We start from the raw sequence: 19,745 nt of genomic DNA, 5'->3' as shown, positions 1-19,745 counted from the left end.
TGGACCAAAAATAAGAGCAAAGAAAATAACCAAAAAACAAAGAAGCAGGACTTAGCTTAATTATGCACGAACCAGGACCATCAGACAGGAGCAAACAGAAAGGATCTGATTACAACGATGCCAGGCACTGGACTAAGGATCCAGGAAGTTTATATAGCAACACCCCTGGACTAACGACCCAGGTGGGTGCCAAACTGAGGAAAGACAATCCCAGAGTCATATCACTAGTAACCACAAGAGGGAGCCAAAAAGTCTAATTCACAACAGCTATGGAGTGCTGCCTTATACTACAGGGTTTGCCTATAGGGGTACTGTCTTATACTACAGGGTCTGCCTATTGGGGTACTGTCTTATACTACAGGGTCTGCCTATAAGGGTGCTGCCTTATACTACAGGGTCTGCCTATGGGGGTGCTGCCTTGTGCTATTTTGAGGACTATCTGGAACATTATACTATATGCAGGTTATCTATGGGGCCATAATGCATGTGTTAAATATGAGTTAAAATGTGTTAAAAGGGGGGCCCACAGAGACTCTTTCACCCGGGGTCCTGAAAAATCTGAAGCCAGCCCTGCGCTTGAACATACTTTGTGTTCAGCAATTGTGTCTTGCGTAGTGAGCACGCATGCAGGCCATGAAGGTTGAATGCATTACTTATTATTTTCTTTTAACCAATTGTACCTGCTGATTCCAAGGTCTTTCCATAGCTCTCCACAGGTGGTTCTTGGACAACTCTTCTGATAATTCTTTTTACTCCTCTGTCTGAAATCTTCCAAGGAACGCCTGGTCGTGGGCAGTTTATGGTGACATTATGTTCTTTCTACTTCCCGGTTATGGCCCCAAGAGTGCTTATAAGAACCTTTCCATTGTTAGAATTTCTTCTGTAACCAATGCCATCAATATGTTTTGCAACAATAAGGTTGCAGAGGTCTTGAGACAGCTCACTGGTTTTAACCATCATGAGATTTTTCTTGTGTGACACCTTGGTAATGAGACAACTTTATATAGGCTATCAGTTGAACCAACTGATATTGGATATTATTTTTCACTGAGTGGCAAGATTGCTTTCTAATTAGATTTTAGCTGGTGTCATGATTTTGCATTGCATTTTGCATGTCTTTCTTCATGTGTTCAATATGCTTTCCATGTGTCATTTCTCATTATTACACATACCGTATATACTAGAGTATAAGCTGAGATTTTCAGCCCATTTTTTAGGCTGAAAGTGCCTGTCTTGGCTTATACTTGAGTCATTGTCCCAGGGGGTCGGCGGGGGAGCAGTAGGAGTGGTGGCTGTTACATCATACTCATATTCCCAGCACGGTCTCTGCACGTCCCTGCTTCTCAGATGGTCTTTGCACCGACAGCTTGTTCCTGTGTTCAGCAGTCACGTGGTTCCTCTCATTAAAGTAATGAATAGTGACGCGACTCCACTCCCATAGGCGTGGAGCGCATATTTATTACTTTGATGAGCGGTACCATGTGACCGCTGAACACAGGAACAAGCTGCCAGCGTGCATCGGTGACCATCAGAGTAGCAGGGACTTGCAGAGACCGTGCTGGGAGGGTGAGTATGCCAGGGAAGGTGAGCCATGCAATATTCACCTGTCCCCGTTCCACCGCCGGGCTCCATCTTCCGCATCCTCTGGCTGTGACGTTCAAGTTAGAGGGCGCGATGACATGGTTAGTGTGCGCACTCTGCCTGAGCAGTCACTGCAGAGACCAGGAAGAGATAGCGGCGCGCGGCGGTGGAATGGGGAGAGGGGAAAATCGCAAGTGCTAGGAACCTGAGCCAGCGGCGACACCGGCACCTGACTCCCAGCGACGAGAGGTGAGTATGTCATTTTTTTTATTGCAGCAGCATAAGGGGTTATATTATTCTATGGAGCATCTTATGGGCCCATCAACTTTTATGGCGCAGCATATGGGGTTATATTATTCTATGGAGCATCTTATGGGGCCATCATCAACCTTTATGGAGCAGCATATTGGGTTATATTAGTCTATGGAGCATCTTATGGGGCCATCAACTTTTATGGAGCAGCAAATGAGGCATATTATTCTATGGAGCATCTTATGGGAACATCAACCTTTATGGAGCAACATAAGGGGCATATTATTCTATGGAGCATTTTATGGGGCCATCAACCTTTATGGATCAGCATATGTGGCACATTATTCTTTGGAGCACCTTATGGGGCCATCAACTTTTATGGAGCATTATATGGGGCATATGATTCTATGGAGCATATTATGGGGTCATCATTAACCTTTTATGCAGCATTATATGGGGCATATTATTCTATGGAGCATTTTATGGGCCATCATTAACCCTTTATGCAGCATTATATGTGGCATATTTTAATATGGAACTTTTTTTGGGCCCATCATGAACTTTACGGAGCATTATATTAGGCATTTTTTGTATGGAGCATCTTATGGGGCCCATCATGAACTGTATGGAGCATTATATGGGCTCCTGATTCAATATGGATACTAAAAAACACTTAATCTACTGATGCTTCAATTAATTTTACTTTTATTGGTATCTATTTTTATTTTTGAAATTTACCAGTAGCTGTTGCATTTCCCACCCTAGGCTTATACCCAAGTCAATAAGTTTTCCCTGTTTTGGGGGCAAAATTAGGTGCCTCGGCTTATACTCGGGTCGGCTTATACTCGAGTATATACAGTAACTTAATTTATGCACATACATGGTTTGATTTCTTTGTCTGCATGGATTGGATGGATTTTTACCCACATCTGGTGATAATGTCATGTCAATAGCACCTTTAGAAATATATTTAATTAGAAAATTGGTGACTTTTTCAATACTTATGCCATCTGTTGAATCTATCTATCTAAGGGTGCAGTTAGACTAAAAAAACATACTTGTAGCACCAGAAGACATGAAGGGTGCCAAGCCTCTTAGGCAAAAAATAATCCTCCAAATATGTGAAAACATGGAGGCGGCACACCAATGAAAAAAATTACAAATAAAGTACACTTTTAATAGCCTATAATGGCAAGGCTCAAGGCTTGAGAAAGGTCTACATATTGACCCAAATGTCATTATTATGAGCTATTAAAAGTCTACTCCATTTCTAATTTTTACAGCAGTGTACTGCATCTTTTTTTGATCAGTTGATCTATCTAGCTGTAAAGTAACCCAGGGCAGTAGCCGTGGTCAAGCTGCAACTCCATAATGCCCTGGTACTTTACAGGAAAATCATGTCCCAGTCCCAAAGTGTTGTCAGGTTTGCGGGCCAATTCCACATTTTCTGTTGCTTGAGGCAAAGATTGAAATGGTGCTATCATGATGCATGATGTGTACATTGCAATAATCGACATCTCCTATTCGTTAGGCTTCAATTATTTTTTTCTGGACAATTGAGCCTATCATGCAGTGCCAGATATATGGCATAATAATTTTGTGGCCTCACTTCTAAATGTACCTTCACACTAAACGACTTTGCAACGATAACGATAGCGATCCGTGACGTTGCAGCGTCCTGGATAGCGATATCGATGTGTTTGACACGCAGCAGCGATCTGGATCCTGCTGTGATATCGCTGGTTGTTGCTGAAAGTCCAGAACTTTATTTGGTCGTCAGATCGGCGTGTATCGTCGTGTTTGACAGCAAAAGCAACGATGCCAGCAATGTTTTACAATGGTAACCAGGGTAAATATCGGGTTACTAAGCGCAGGGCCGCGCTTAGTAACCCGATATTTACCCTGGTTACCATTGTAAATGTAAAAAAAAAACAGTACATACTCACCTTCTGATGTCCGTCAATTCCCTGGCCGTCTGCTTCCCGCACTGACTGTGAGCGCCGGCTGGCCGTAAAGCACAGCACAGCGGTGACGTCACCGCTGTGCTCTGCTTTTACTTTACGGCCGGCCGGAGCTCACAGTCAGTGCGGGAAGCAGACGGCCAGGGACCTGACGGACATCAGAAGGTGAGTATGTACTGTTTTTTTTTTACATTTACAATGGTAACCAGGGTAAACATCGGGTTACTAAGCGCGGCCCTGCGCTTAGTAACCCAATGTTTACCCTGGTTACCCGGGGACTTAGGCATCGTTGGTCGCTGGAGAGCTGTCTGTGTGACAGCTCTCCAGTGACCACACAACGACGAAACAGCGACGCTGCAGCGATCGGCATTGTTGTCGATATCGCTGCAGCGTTGCTTAATGTGACGGTACCTTAACACTCTCGTGCCCCTCCAATCTATTCTAAAATCTGCTGCCTGACTAATCCACTTATCCCCTTGCTATTCCCTGGCCTCTCCTCTCTAATGGCTCACCATTACCCAGAGACTCCAGTTCAAAACCCTAACCATGGCATACAAAGCCATCCACGCCCTATCTCCTCCATACATCTGTGACCTCATCTCCCGGTACCTACTAGCACGCAACCTCCGATCCTCACAAGATCTCCTTCTCTACTCCCCTCTTATCTCCTCTTCCCACAATCGCATACAAGATTTCTCCTGTGCATCCCTCCTACTCTGGAACTCTCTAGCCCAACATGTGAGACTCTTGCCTACCATCGAAACCTTCAAAAAGAACCTGAAGACCTACCTCTTCCAACAAGCCTACAACCTTCAGTAATCACCGATCCACCAAACCGCTGCACGACCAACTCTGCCCTCACCTACTGTATCTCACCCATCTCTTATAGATCGTGATCCCTCGCGGGCATTGTCCTCCTCCTCCTGTACCAGTCATGACTTTTACTGTTTAAGATTACTGTACTTGTTTACTGTACTTGTTTTTTAATATGCATACCCCTTTCACATGTAAGTGCCATGGAATAAATGGTGCTATAATAATAATAATAATAATAATAATAATAACAACCATAAAATACCATGAATAAGAAGAACACTTGTTAGTGTAAAAACAACAGACCCTCAACTCTCATCCTGAGCAGTCCCTTTAAGACACATGTCTGCTTAAAATATGCATCAGTTATAAGGTCCTGTGATATAAATATCCAATAATATATTTATGAGAGCAGCGATAAATAATTAAGTTGTGTTACGCGCCGGGAGAGACGACTTCTCCTACAAAGTTATTCATTTTTCATGACTTTTTTTTATTTTACTAGTTAGAAGTTTAGCTTTTCTAAAAATGAATTAAAATAATTTTCTAAACAGTCTGGCCTTGGGGTGTTAATAATTCACTAAAAGATGTTCTGTAATACAAACAGAGACTGGCAGCATTTACCGTATTTATTATGCAGGGGGTCTAGTCACTGGCAATGACTGTGGAGCTGGAGCTGAACCAATGATCCCTCCAACATACTAAAATTATACAAATGCTGTGCAGCCTTGGATTAACCACAGCTAATAATGCACAGGTTGGAATTTGTGCAAATATATATATATATATATATATATATATATATATATATATATATACGGTAAGAAAGTAAAGGTAAACAAATAAATAAAAAAGTAACAGAAATTGAATAAGAATGATGCAAAATTTTCAAAAATATATACCGTAAATAATAGTTGGAATAAAAAGTTTAGATGAAATGAAATTGAAACTTTGACTCTAAAAGACAAAATTAAAAAAAAGTGGTCCGTTGAGATGTGGGGTAAACATAGTAATAGTGCATGTTAGTGGAACTGGGCACAATCCTTTTCGAAAGTGTGGAGAGTAGAGATGAAGTAAGGATAGAACATCTTAGCAATGTGTGGACACTGGTTCAGTACTGAACCCCATAGACTAAATAAAGTGAAGATTCTTGTTTTATTGCTAAAAAAGACAATGGACAGCACCTCCAAAAATCATACATTGATCTAATGGCTCTAGGCAAAAATATATATAACTGAACATGAGGTTCTTAGTTTAGCATTTTGATCAGACTGTATGAAGCCGACTGCCACATCAAACCAGACTCTGTCCTGTCTGCAGTTTCCTTTCCTCTGCCATCCAGGCAGCATTTTTGGACAGTTCGTGTCCCATCTGTACCTTCGGCATCACCAGCTCTCTGTCAGCCCCTTGTCCAGTCCCAATAGGGAAAGGTGGCAGGAACACCATCTTAACTGCTCCCGCTCCGGTCTTAGACCCTGGATCTTTCTTGGGGATGGTCCTGTTGAGCTGGTGCCTGACTGCACTATTCTGCAGCCGGATGGCCCCTTACTGCCATCTGCAGACTTATCCTCCACAGCCTGTAACTGTCTCACTGTATGCATTCTGCCCCTTGGGCAGACTGCCCAGGTGTCGGACAGAACCAGGAAATGTCTGTCCTATATCTCCCTGCTTTGTGCTGCTCTGCTCTGTGCCCCTCCCATCTACTTAAGGCCTTGCTGCCTGTGCCTGAACTGATACTCTTATCTATCCCATTTTCTATCTCTAATGTGCGCTCTCTATTCTAATCCCCCTATGGTCCTATACTGTCCCTAATCTTACACACAGTATATAACAAATGCATCACATTACAATACATGACACACATTGATGAACATTAGGGAACCGCACATTACATTAGCATTAGTGAACATGAATAACTGTCAGGGTGCCGCACGTGACACATATGCTCAGTGTTCAGGAGTGAGGAAGCACACGAGGGTCACTGCCACCTCCTTACATGTGCATGTGCACCTTCAGATCACCCACGGACACTGATATGTGGTACATATTTCAAGACTGCAGCATGTCAATTTCTATTGAGGAGACGATAGTCTCCGCAACAGAAATGTAATCAATTGAAATGTATTGAATGCAGTAAACCTGCATGGTTCAGTGAACACTTGTGGATTTACCTGCATTCAATATAAGGTAGCGCATTGGACACAGCGAACATACACTGCGTCCAAAGCGCTGCTAGTTTCCGATCATAGGCACATATTCTAAAGGGTGCATTTATATTATCATAGACATTAAATGACTGTCAGCAAGCGGTAGTTTAATTGCTTTCTTAGACAGGCTGACAGTACTTCATTTGTCAGTGCCATATGCTGAAAAACAGCCCCACACATGATGTTCCCACCTCCAAATGTCAAAGTTGGTATGCTGTTTTTGGGGTGATATACAGTTCCTTGGCCTCCAAACATGGTGTGCGTTATGGCATTCAAAGAGTTCCAATTTTGATCTCATCTGACCAGACTATATTCTCCCAATATTTCACATGCTTGTCTAAATGTTGCTGTGCAAACTTTAAACACACAAAATACTTTATTCTTGGCTCTTGGACAACTCTTCTGATAATTATTTTTACTCCTCTGTTTAAAACCTTGCAGAGAACACCCGGTCATAGCCAATTTATGGTGAAATTATGTTCTATCCATTTCTGGATTAATGCCCCAAAGTGCTCACCGGAGCCTTCAGCAGTCTGGAAATTCTTCTGTAACCAATGCCATCAGTATGTTTTGCAACAATAAGGATGTGAAGGTCTTGAGACAGCTCACAGGTTTTAACAATCATGAGATGATTTATAGGCCATAAGTTGAACCAACTGATATTATTTTTCTCCAAGAGGAAGGATTGCTCTCTAATTACTGATATATTTTAGCTGGTGTCAGGTGTCATGACTTTCCATTGGTTTTTGCACCTTGCTTTCGTCATCTGTTCAATATTTTTTCCCTGTCTCATTTCTCATTATTACACATAACTTAATTTATGGACATATATGGTTTTATTTCTTTGCCTGTGTGGATTGCATGGGTTGTTACTGACATCTGGTGAGAATTTATTTCAGATCAATATAGCACCATTAGAATTATATTTACTTAGAAATTTGGTGACTTGTTCAATGCTCATTTTACTGCTGTAGTTTCAATATTCTCTATTGAACATGCTGCTTGTACATAGGATTATATGCTTCTGAGAACAATAATTTTTTAAGCAAGTTTAAAAATAACTTCACTTGACAAGCAAGTGTTTTGTTGGCAGTTTTTAGACAGACTGATTATTGGGACGAGTGTTCAATGGAACCCTCATTCCGAACAATCATCCAGTGTAAAAACATCCCTCTACTTTACCAGAGTAAAAATATATAATATAGACAAATCCTTAAACTCCATTCAGAGGTAAACTTTAACCTCTTCATCCTGAAGCCTTTTTTCACCTTCCTGACCAGGCTAAATGTTACAATTCTGATCGGATCCACGAATTATTAGATTGGTTTCTCATGACATATTGTACTTAATGACAGTAGTAAAATTTGTTCAATATGACTTGCATTTATTTGTGAAAATATTGGAAATTTGGCAAAAATTTGGAAAATTTTGCAATACTCAAACTTTTATTTTTTATGCCCTTAAACCGCAGAGTTATGTCAGACAAAATAGTTAATAAATAACATTTCCTACATGTCTACTTTACATCAGCAGAATTTTTGAAACATCATTTTCTTTCATTAGGAAGTTGTAACGGTTAAAAGCTGACCAGCATTTTTTCATTTTCCCAACAAAATTGACAAAATTATTTTGTTTAGGGACCGCATCACATTTGAACTAACTTTGAGAGGCCTAAATGACAAAAAATATCCAATAGTGACAACATCCTAAAAACTGCACCCCTCAAGGTGTTCAAAACCACATTCTTAGAAGTTTATTAACCCTTAAGGTGCTTCACAGGAATGAATGGAATTTGGAAGGATAAAATGATCATTAAAATTTTTTCCACAAAAATTTTATTTAGACCCAAATTGTTTTAATTTTCCAAGTGAAACAGGAAAAAATAGACCTCAAAATGTGTTGATCAATTTCTCCTGAGTACGGCGATACCCCATATGTGTGGGAAAATTACAGTTTTGGCACACGGCAAGGCTTAGATGGGAAGAAGCGCCATTTGACTTTTTGAATGTTAAATTTGCTGGAATAATTAGCGGATACCATGTCACATTTGGAGAGCCCCTGATATGCCTACACAGTGGAAACTGTTCACAAGTGACATCATTTTTAGAAACTAGATCCCCTCAGGGAACTTATCTTGATGTGTGGTGAGAACCTTAATCCCCAGGGTGCGTCACAGATGTTTATAACATTCAACTGTGAAAATAAAAAAAATCTAATTTTTCCCTCAAAAAATGGTTTTTAGCCTCAAATTTTTTTTTTATTTTTACAAGGGTAACAGGAGAAAATGAACCCAATAATTTGTTGTGCAATTTCTCCTGAGTACGCAGATACCCCATACATGGGGGGAAACTGTTTGGGCGCACGGCAGATCTCAGAAAGGATGTAGTGACGTTTTGGAAAACAAGTTTTTGATGGAATGTTCTGTGGGTGTCGTGAAGTGTTTGGAGAGCCCCTAATATTTACACCTATAAACCGCACCTAAATCATTATTACGCCAGGCAAGTAGTCATAAATACACCAAAGAAAAAGCACTAAGCGAAAAATAATAAAATATATAAATTTTATTATAACACCAATAAAATCAATCAAGTAAATACCATATATAACCTATATAGAGCCCCTAATATGTCTAAACAGTGAAAACCCCAACAAGGGACCCCATTTTGGAAACTAGACCACTCAAGAAATGTATCTATATGTTTGGTTGAGTACTTTGAATCCCTGGCTGCTTCCCAGAAGTTTATAATTTTTAGCCATGAAAATGAAAAAAAAAATTCCCACAAAAATGTTCTTTTAGCCCCATTTTTTTATTTCCACAAGATTAACAGGGGAAAATTTTCCCCAAAATTTGTTATGCAATTTGTCTTTAGTACAACAATACCTCTTATGTTGTCAAAAGCTACTTTTGAGGCACAGTGCAAGGCTCAGAAGGAAAGAAGCGCCATACTGGAGTTCAGATTTTGCTGGACTGCTTTGAGGGTGCCATGTCATATCAGTAGAGCCCCTGAGGTATCAGAACAGCTGAACCTCCCATAAGTGACCCCATATTACAAACTACACCTCTCAATGAATTGATCTATGGGTGCAGTGATCATATTGACACAACAGGTACGTCACAGAATTTTGTATCACTGGGCAATGAAGAAAAAATAATTACATTTTTTGCAATTATGCTCCTGGAGCGCAGATTTCACTAGAATAGTTTGCGGACTCCATATACAGAGCCTCTAATTGCTAGAAGAGCAGAATTCCCCCTTAAGTGACCCCATTTTTTACATTATACCCCATTGGTAACTTATCTACAGGTGTAGTGATGATTTTGACTCGATGAGTGTTGTCTATAAAAAAGCAGCAGCAGTGGATGTTGCCGAGTGAAAATTGCAAACTGCTATTGTAGTGCCCAGTACGTTGTAGTCACCAGTATATTGAAGTCACCAGTAGATTGTAGTGGCCAGTTCATTGTAATGACCCTGTATGCTATGACCAGCTCATGCTTCTTGAGACAATCACCTGTAAATTAGGTGGGCTGTCATCGCTACATAAATGCCAAACATATGGACACTGCATATGGTTTAGGCACACTGGGGCTCAGAAGGTAGGGGGCCATTTGGATTTGGGAGTGCAGAATTTTCTGAATTTCTTTTGGCGACGAAAAGTTATAACACTTTTCCAGAGTCTTTGTACTACCAGTAACACGGAAGTACCTATTTTTCTATTAGTAGATGACAGAGGTGAGCAGGGACTTGCTTTTTTGTGGATTGAGTTGAAACTTTTGTTGGGAATATTTTACATAACATTTGGGATCACATTTATCCATCGCTCTACGCTGAGCATTTACTTTGAGGTGTCCATCTAAACCTTTGAGTAACGTGATTCAGATGAAACCTCCAAGGGAATCTATTCACTATAATGAGGCAGCAGAGTTACTCTGGACTCCATCTGGCCTCTGTTCAGCATTGTCCTTCTTTTCAGAGGTGCACAAAACTGTGGCACTTTTATGCACACCTAGAAAGACGAACACCGCCGGATCGTAGGCCAGACAGAGTCCACAGTGCCTCCATCGCCTCATTATAGGGAATCTTCTGCCGAGAGTTTCTTGTGAATCATGTATTTCTGAGATATACACAGAAACCCCGGTGTAAGTGCTCAGCACAGAACACAGGATAAATGTGAGCCGAGCCTTACTGCGATCTTTGGGAGACAGAATGAACCAATCAACAGCAGTTGTAAAATTTGGTTTCTTTTATTTTTTACGCCTTTCCTCATGTGGTATAAGTGATTAGATGACTTTATTCTTCCGGTCGGTGCAATTACAGCAATATCAGATTTATATATTTTTTTATGTTTAGCTGCTGTCAAACACTAAAAAATGCTTTTCATTGCAAAATTGCATTGACATATTTTGCTAGCTATAATTTTTCATATTTTGGCTAACAGAGTCTTGTGAGAGATTGTTTTTGCGGGACAATTTGATATTTTTATTGGTACCATTTTCAGCAACATGACATTTTTTGATCGCTTTCTATTCCGATTTTTTGGAGGCAGAATAAACAAAAAACAGCAATTCTGCAATAGGTTTTTTGTTTAGTTTTTTTTAACTCCTTCATGACCCCAGCTTTTTTCGTTTTTGCGTTTTTGTTTTTCGTTCCCCTCCTTCCCAGAGCCATAACTCTTTTACTTTTTTGTCAATATGGCAATGTGAGGGATTATTTTTTGTGGGACAAGATGTACTTTTGAATGACATCATTGGTTTTAGCATGTCTTGTACTAGTAAACAGGAAAAAAATTCCAAGTGCGGTGAAATTGCAAAAAAGGTGCAATCCCACACTTGTTTTTTGTTTGGCTTTTTTGCTAGGTTTACTAAATGCTAAAATTGACCTGACATTTTGATTCTTCAGGTGACTACGAGTTCATAGACACCTAACATGACTAGGTTATTTGTTATCTAAGTGGTAAAAAAAATTCCAAACTTTGCTTTAAAAAAAAAAAAAAAAAAATTGCACAATTTTCCGATACCCGTAGCGTCTCCACTTTTTGTGATCTGGGGTTGGGTGAGGGCTTATTTTTTGTGTGCCGAGCTGCTCTTTTTAATGATACCATTTTAGTGCAGATATGTTCTTTTGATCACCCGTTATTGCATTTTAATGCAATGTTGCGGCGACCAAAACAATGTTATTCTGGCGTTTTGAATTTTTCTCTGGCTACGCCGTTTAGTGATCAGGTTAATCCTTTTTTTTATTGATAGATCTGGAGATTCTGAACGTGGCGATACCAAATATGTGTAGGTTTGATTGTAGGGTGATTTAAATTTTTATATATTTTTTATTTTTTTCATTTTTTTTTTTTTTACTTTTGCTATACTTCAATAGCCTCCATGGGAGGCTAGAAGCTGGCACAACTTGATCGGCTCTGCTACATAGGAGCAATGCATAGATTGCTCCTATGTAGCTGAATTACAGGCTTGCTATGAGCGCTGACCACAAGGTGGCACTCACAGCAAGCCGGCATCAACATCCATAGAGGTCTTCAATAGACCTCTGGTTGTCATGCCGATGCATCGCTAACCCCAGATCACGTGACGGGAGTCAGCAATGCACTCATTTCTGGCCCGATGGCCAGAAGCACGTTTGACAGCGGCATTTAACTAGTTAATAGCAGCGGGTGGATCGCAATTCCACCCACCGCTATTGCAGGCACAAAACAGCTGACATGTCCCGGCTTTGACGCGGGATCACCGCCGGAGCCCGCATCAAAGCGGGGGTTCTGACCTCGGACGTAGCATCCTGTCTGAGGTCAGAATGGGGTTAATGCTGGTACGTGTCATATCGGAAAGGGGTTAAAGAGGGCCGTTGACTTGCCATTTATATGTAATTGTTTTATCTGATGCAAATGCTGCTGATCTCCAGAATCTGACATTTTTTTTGATCCTCTGCCTCTCTGCCCCTGATATACAACCTTCTCCTCTTTGTACGTATATAAATCTAGTTTTATTAGCCAATGGGGCATGATGTTCAAGAACACACTCAGAGGGAAACATTTAGGATAACTCACATGGCCAACAAAACTAGATTCACATACAAGTAAGAGGCTGACGCATTTTAGGAACAGAGAAGAGCAAGAACAGAAAAAGAAGAACTTCAGATTTAGATGAACAGTGGCATTTAGATCAAACATTACACATTTATGGCAAAAATCAAGACCAAATATGTACGACACCCATGGTGACAAATACTCCTTATGGATTATACCATTGTAAGGGGGTTGACTAAAGCCATGAAATATGTTATGAATATTTAATGTTTATTTATGCTTTTGAATATTGTCTTGTTTCTAATATTTATTAGGGAGAGTGTAGTACCCTAGTTGGCCCAATAGATGGGGGTGGAGTGATACTCAGCTTGTAAATCGTTAAGTGGGAGGAGCTAACGGCCGTTAACCTGGGAAATATCTGAAATTTGAATCAGTCGGGCGGGAGCGCTCTGACAGGGCAGTTAGCCCTGAAACGTTTTAAGACAGGAGCCCAGCTATCCATAGCCATAGGCCTGGACAGCAACAGGCCAGGAAAGCAGCAAGATAGAGCTACAGTGGGATACAGCAGTCTGGTGCAGAAGCTGAAGGAAAGGCCAGGAGAGTACAGGGACGCAGGAGACTCCATGATGTGGCAACTTGTTGCATGGGCTGATGCTCTCATGTCCGGGACGAGGCGGCTGAGGGAGTCCCCAACCGCAGTGAGTGTATGCAGAGAGGATGCTGCATTACCGTTAAAGGCGGTAGGTCCCCGTAATGTACTGGAGGCAATAAGAAGTACCACAGGAGAAGCTATGGCAGTGCAGAAGGGCAGGTCACTCGCCATGTGGCAACAGACTCTGGGCACAGATGATCTGATGTCTGGTGTGAAACAGACAGAGGAGTGTCTAACTGTGGCAGAGGCTGAGAGTCCGACTGGGACGGTCCGACCTGGGTACGTGCTGTGCAGCCAGGAGAGAAGGGCAGGGAAAGTTGAAGAAAAGTGTATTGTGCAATCTGTGACAAAAGCTGTGGAGTACAAGGATATGCTGTGTAAAGAAACTAGTAAAGTCGTTCATTTAAAAGTTGCAATGGACTGTGCCTCAGTTTGTGTGAAATCGTCTGGAGAGAGTCCCCTACAGAAGAGAGGAGACTCGGAAGGAGTTGGACCTGGAGGCACAGGTACACTTACTAATGGACACTATGTTTATGTGAGGGGAGGCCAGGGTGTGATGGAGCAGAAGTCCTCAGCCATGACTACTGCCCTGGCCAACCCTTACACCATGAATCAAAGTATAACCGTCGTCTTAATTTGTAATTCATAAATCAATAGCGCACATGAAAATAGGAAACATGTTAATTTAGAGAAATTTGCTCCTTTCTCCTCTTGGATTGATTTATCACCCTCACTTCATGAATAATAAATGGACAGCCTGTATTCAGTGAAGACAGGTTTTTTCACTACTGAGAAAAGAGATGACACTTGGTGGTCATAAGATTCTATGTAGAGAGGAAAGGGGAGGAAGATGGAAGAATTAGAGGTCAACTCAAACATTCTACTGCAAGTTCTCTAGAAATGAGGTGGATGAGCAAGAGGAAAACACCGACATCCTGCTGCAGGTTCTCCAGAAATGAGCTGGAGGAGCTAGAGGCAGACAAAGTCATCCTGCTGCAAGTTCTCCAGAAACGAGGGGATTAGAGCTAAAGGCAGACACAGACATTCTGCTACAAGTTCTCCTGAAATGAATAGGAGGATCCAGAGGTAGCCACAGACATCCTGCTGCAAGTTCTCCTGAAATGAGGGGGAGGGGCTAGAGGCAGCCACAGATATTCTGCTGCAAGCTCTCCTGAAATGAGGGGCAGGGGCTAGAGGCAGCCACAGACATTCTGCTGCAAGTTCTCCTGAAATGAATAGGAGGATCGAGAGGTAGCCACAGACATCCTGCTACAAGTTCTCCTGAAATGAGGGGAAGGGGCTAGAGGCAGCCACAGACATTCTGCTGCAAGTTCTCCTGAAATGAGGGGGAGGGGCTAGAGGCAGCCACAGACATTCTGCTGCAAGTTCTCCTGAAATGAGGGGGAGGGGCTAGAGGCAGCCACAGACATTCTGCTGCAAGTTCTCCTGAAATGAGGGGGAGGGGCTAGAGGCAGCCACAGACATTCTGCTGCAAGTTCTCCTGAAATGACAGTTACACTAAGTTTAAACTATGACATAGATATAAGGGTCAATAATAATTTGATAATAATTGGTTCTTTACATTGGGGACCCCCAGCTTTTAGTAATGTCTCTGGCTAAGTCATATTATAATCTGCAATTTTGTGAAATATTTCTAGCACAGTTTGAGGGCAGCATGGAAATGGGCTTTTAATTAACTATTCCTTCTGAAAATGGTCCCATTAGCAAATCAAGAGAATGTATGTAATGTGGACAACCCTATAAGTTTCATGTACAAAAAAATACAATTCAGGGCCCATTTAATGCTCTATTTCGCACAACCAGCATCCAGTCATCAGGAGATTATGTAAAATGGTTAGTCCTAACTTGTCAAGCAGACCCTCTAAGTTTATCCAGATTGCCCTGTCATTAGGACACTGATGCTGGATAATGCAGCCTGTACTATGCTAAAGTTCTCCATACAGGATAGCACCGCTCCCCTGCCTCACAGCCTCCCAGCTTGCTTCTTGGGGGGCATTGTGCTTCTGCTTGATTCACGGTTTGGGCCAGCATCATCATTACACCACCGGTCAGAAGTGTGCACTCTCCAGTGCTACTATGAGGAGGCTTTGTCTCGGCATCATAGGACAAGGGTAGTAGCACTGAAACTGGCCCGGATCAAGAGCTAACAGTGCACTCCAGCGATCCCAACCAGCCACAGCGCAGTGCTTACAAGCTCAATAAGCAATAGAAAAGAGCTTGCAAGCACTGGAAAATACAAAATTCAATAAAAATTACCCGAGTGAATGCTGACTAATATTTATAAGAAGTAAATTGGAAGGTTGCTTGTTTTTACAAATATCTTCCATTTTTTCTTATCGAAGAAGATGGCAATAAATGTATTGGAACAAGTAGGCAGGCTGGCATCATATCCATCACTGCCCTTCCTTTGTTCACAAGTGCAATAAATAGAGCCAGGCAGAGCAGTCATGTGTACTTTCACATCCCTGCTACTTCTCTACGATATTAAAACCAGAATTATCCGGTATCCTTTGCAAAAGATATTGTACTAAATAAGAAGCTCCTGCAGATAGATATTTACCAGCGAGTTCACATTTTCACAAATACAAATTGACTATGAATTTACTGAGTATCCAGTTGTAGCAGAGCCGACTGGGGATTTCAATGGTGTAATGGTGCTTTGTCATCACTATGACAATTTACTAAGCTGAGCTAATATGGTGACTCTTTTATCATAATACCACCGTGTGCCGTATGACAAACTCATTATGGATAGGACACCGCAGAGCTAAATGAGTTCACTGAACTATTACAATACATTTCACGATAGCTAAGCTCTGCTGCATCTGTATATAGATGGAAGGAGTCTTGCCAGTGACCTGCGCTGGTTTAACAGTAATAATCACTTCTATTATGGCCGATCCCCCAGTGCTCAGAAATCAATACCGCTGCCGTGGCCGCTGCTCACACAGTGCAAAGAAATATTCCAGGGTTTATAGATTTGTACATGAAGCAATCTGTCTCCTCTCTTAACGGGGTAATCATGCATGACCGGCTGCTGTTAACCCTTTGCTTCTGCAGTTTTTCCTCCTAAGAAAGTGTCCCACCGCTTCAGAACAATAACCCGACTTTATCGATTTTATCGATTTAATGAATTGATGATAGTTGCAGCAGGTTATTGATGCTGGGACTGGAAATGTGTGTCATGTCCGTGCAAATAACTTCACCTGGAGATATATATATATATATATATATATATATATATATATATATATATATATATATATATATATATATAAAAATGTAGCGGAGCTGAGAACATCAAATATAGCAGAGCCGAGTTTGTCATAGTGTAGCAGAGCTATAATGCTACATTTAACAGGGTCAAGGCTGCTAAACATAGTGAAGCTGAAAGTGCCAAAGGTTCTAGAGCTGAGATTGCTAGATGTAACAGATGCAGCAGGTTTCAGTTTCCCAAATCTCAGGTAGATGTGCTGGGATTAGTAGCTGTAGATCTCAGTACAGATCCTAACCAAATTACTTTGAACATGTTGATATCCTGACAGCTGAGTTTCTCATTTTTTATCTTTCTCTTTGTGCTGTGAAAGCCAGATGTAGCAGAGCTGAGATTGGAGATGCAGTAGAGCTGAGATTGCAGATGTAGCAGAGCTGAGATTGCAGATGTAGTAGAGCTGAGATTGCAGATGTAGTAGAGCTGAGATTGCAGATGTAGTAGAGCTGAGATTGCAGATGTAGTAGAGCTGAGATTGCAGATGTAGTAGAGCTGAGATTGAAGATGTAGTAGAGCTGAGATTGCAGATGTAGCAGAGCTGAGATTGCAGATGTAGCAGAGCTGAGATTGCAGATGTAGTAGAGCTGAGATTGGAGATGCAGTAGAGCTGAGATTGCAGATGTAGTAGAGCTGAGATTGCAGATGTAGTAGAGCTGAGATTGAAGATGTAGTAGAGCTGAGATTGCAGATGTAGTAGAGCTGAGATTGCAGATGTAGTAGAGCTGAGATTGGAGATGTAGTAGAGCTGAGATTGCAGATGTAGTAGTGCTGAGATTGCAGATGTAGTAGAGCTGAGATTGAAGATGTAGTAGAGCTGAGATTGAAGATGTAGTAGAGCTGCGATTGGAGATGTAGTAGAGCTGAGATTGAAGATGTACTAGAGCTGCGATTGGAGATGTAGTAGAGCTGAGTTTGATGATGTAGCAGAGCGAGATTCCAGATGTAGTAGTGCTGAGATTGAAGATGTAGCAGAGTGAGATTGCAGATGTAGCATAGCTGAGATTGGAGATGTAGCAAAGCTGAGATTGCAGATGTAGCAGAGCTGAGATTGCAGATGTAGCAGTGCTGAGATTGCAGATGTTATAGAGATGAGACTGCAGATGTGGCAGAATTGAGGTTGCAGATATAGCAGTGATGAGACTGCAGATGTAGTAGAGCTGAAAAAGCTTAACTAGTAGAGCTGAGACTGCAGATGTAGCAGAGATGAGATTCCAGATGCAGCAGAACTGAGATTGTAGATGTAACAGTGATATGGTTGCTAAATATAGCTACGTTTGGCACAATTTAAAGAGACTGACTTCATTCTATCTGGTGAATTATCATCATGCATAAAAAATACAAATCCACAGAGTTAGAAAACCAACTAATCGCTGCTATATTATACATTAGTCATGGTAGTCGTGCCACTACTAGTACTAGAGACATACCTGTATAGAGATGAGTTTGCAGATTCATTGTGCTCGCTCTGTGGATTTTACATAGGACTGCAGATAAACTGGCTACAATATTTTAATACATAGTATCATGCATGAGTGATATATATGTTATGCGGTGAATGTGCCATTGTGATACCATGATGTGATTTTCCATACGATAATAGGCAAACCTTTAAACTCAGAGCACTCTAGCTCGGCTCTGCTACATAATACATCCATCCATTAACCATTGTGGTGCCAAGTGATCACATAACATGAACATGCCCATGAGAGTAGATTCTTCTTACCTTTATTAGTTGTGTATACCACCAGGAGAGCAATCAGACCACTGGTCATCAAGAAGAGCAGCACGGAGAGGCCAATTTCTACCGCACTCCAAGACTTTTTCACAGATTTATTGGATTTTTCTACTATATCCATTTGACTCTCAGATTTCCCCATAATTGTAACACTTCAAAAAAAACAAAAAAGAAAAAATCAAAAAGCAAGAAAAAAAGAAAAAGATATTAAAGTGGCGGAGCTTATGATCTGGTGTTTACAGCCTAAGCAGCTCATAGGAAAGAGAGAATGAAGAAACAGCGAGAGGCAGAGGGAACTGCAGAGATATTAACACTAGAGGCAGGGGATGCAACCAAATGACAGCAAGCAGAGAATAATGCACATCGAGGGGAAAGGGTTAACAATGTAGATGTATAAGAACGCTGACAGCATCCTGCCAATCATCTCATAATTACATGTATTTCTCCATCTGATTGTCCACGGTTTTGGCTGCTTCATTTTCCATTTCCCCAAAACCTATGGAAAATTATAGAATTTTTTTTTTTGTTTAGTTTTCTTTCTTTTAATCCTTTGGTTTGTATTGCAAAGTCCAGGGATTGGACACTATAGCTGGAGCTCTAGATGCAGCTTGCAGATTAGGTCAATGCAAAGAGATCGTGCTTCCTCGTGAGACCTCATTGAATCTGCAGGGGGGATCTATTGACCCCTATGATGATAACAGCCATAGGATCTGCTTAGTGGATTGGCAATCATAGTCATTGCGATTCTGCTCCCTTCACTCAGGATCCATGCTGACCGCTCCAGAGGGTCTTCGGTCACAATAGGATCTTATGGTGTCTCCCTGGTGCTGCTACAGCCAAGTGTCCCCCCTCGTCACTCCCTGCTAACTCCTTAGAAAAACTTCTGTGTTCCAATGAGCGGCTTCACGGCTTGGAGTTACTATATCATCTACTGTGGGTGGGAAGGGAGGTTTAAAAACACAGGAAAAAAAAATGCAAGAGGGAGGGCACAGCTAACCACAAATTCTGCGTGTCACATTTATATACAGTACTATGCAAAAGTTTTAATTAGGTATGGAAAAAGGCTGTAAAGTAAGAAAGCTTTAAAAAATAAAAGTGTTAATAGTTTATTTCATCAATTAACAAAATGCAAACAGTATGAACAAAAGAGAAATCAAAATCAAATCAATACTTGATGACCGCCCTTTGCATTCACTGCAATATCAAAGCATCTATTCTTCTC

At 41.2% G+C, this 19,745-nt stretch overlaps 1 protein-coding gene across 2 annotated transcripts in view; it reads right to left on the bottom strand.

Annotated features, from left to right (window-relative positions):
• Nucleotides 1-19,745, bottom strand: part of MMEL1 (membrane metalloendopeptidase like 1) — a 592,089-nt gene that overhangs the window by 342,129 nt on the left and 230,215 nt on the right. Inside the window, exons 1-2 of one of the 2 annotated variants that reach the window (XM_077250437.1) lie at nucleotides 18,959-19,453; nucleotides 18,512-18,675 (exon numbers count right to left, since the gene is read on the bottom strand). In XM_077250437.1, coding sequence (XP_077106552.1) covers nucleotides 18,512-18,675; nucleotides 18,959-19,008 — 214 coding nt within the window. In that variant the 5' untranslated portion in view covers nucleotides 19,009-19,453. Of the gene's footprint in view, nucleotides 1-18,511; nucleotides 18,676-18,958; nucleotides 19,454-19,745 lie in introns of those variants that run through there. The other variant, XM_077250438.1, reaches the window with a different exon arrangement.

The sequence above is a fragment of the Ranitomeya variabilis genome, chromosome 4, assembly GCF_051348905.1.
Source record: "Ranitomeya variabilis isolate aRanVar5 chromosome 4, aRanVar5.hap1, whole genome shotgun sequence".
Classification (NCBI taxonomy): Eukaryota; Metazoa; Chordata; class Amphibia; order Anura; family Dendrobatidae; genus Ranitomeya; species Ranitomeya variabilis.
Note: the sequence above shows the minus strand (reverse complement) of the source record. Positions and strands in the feature narration are given on the sequence as shown.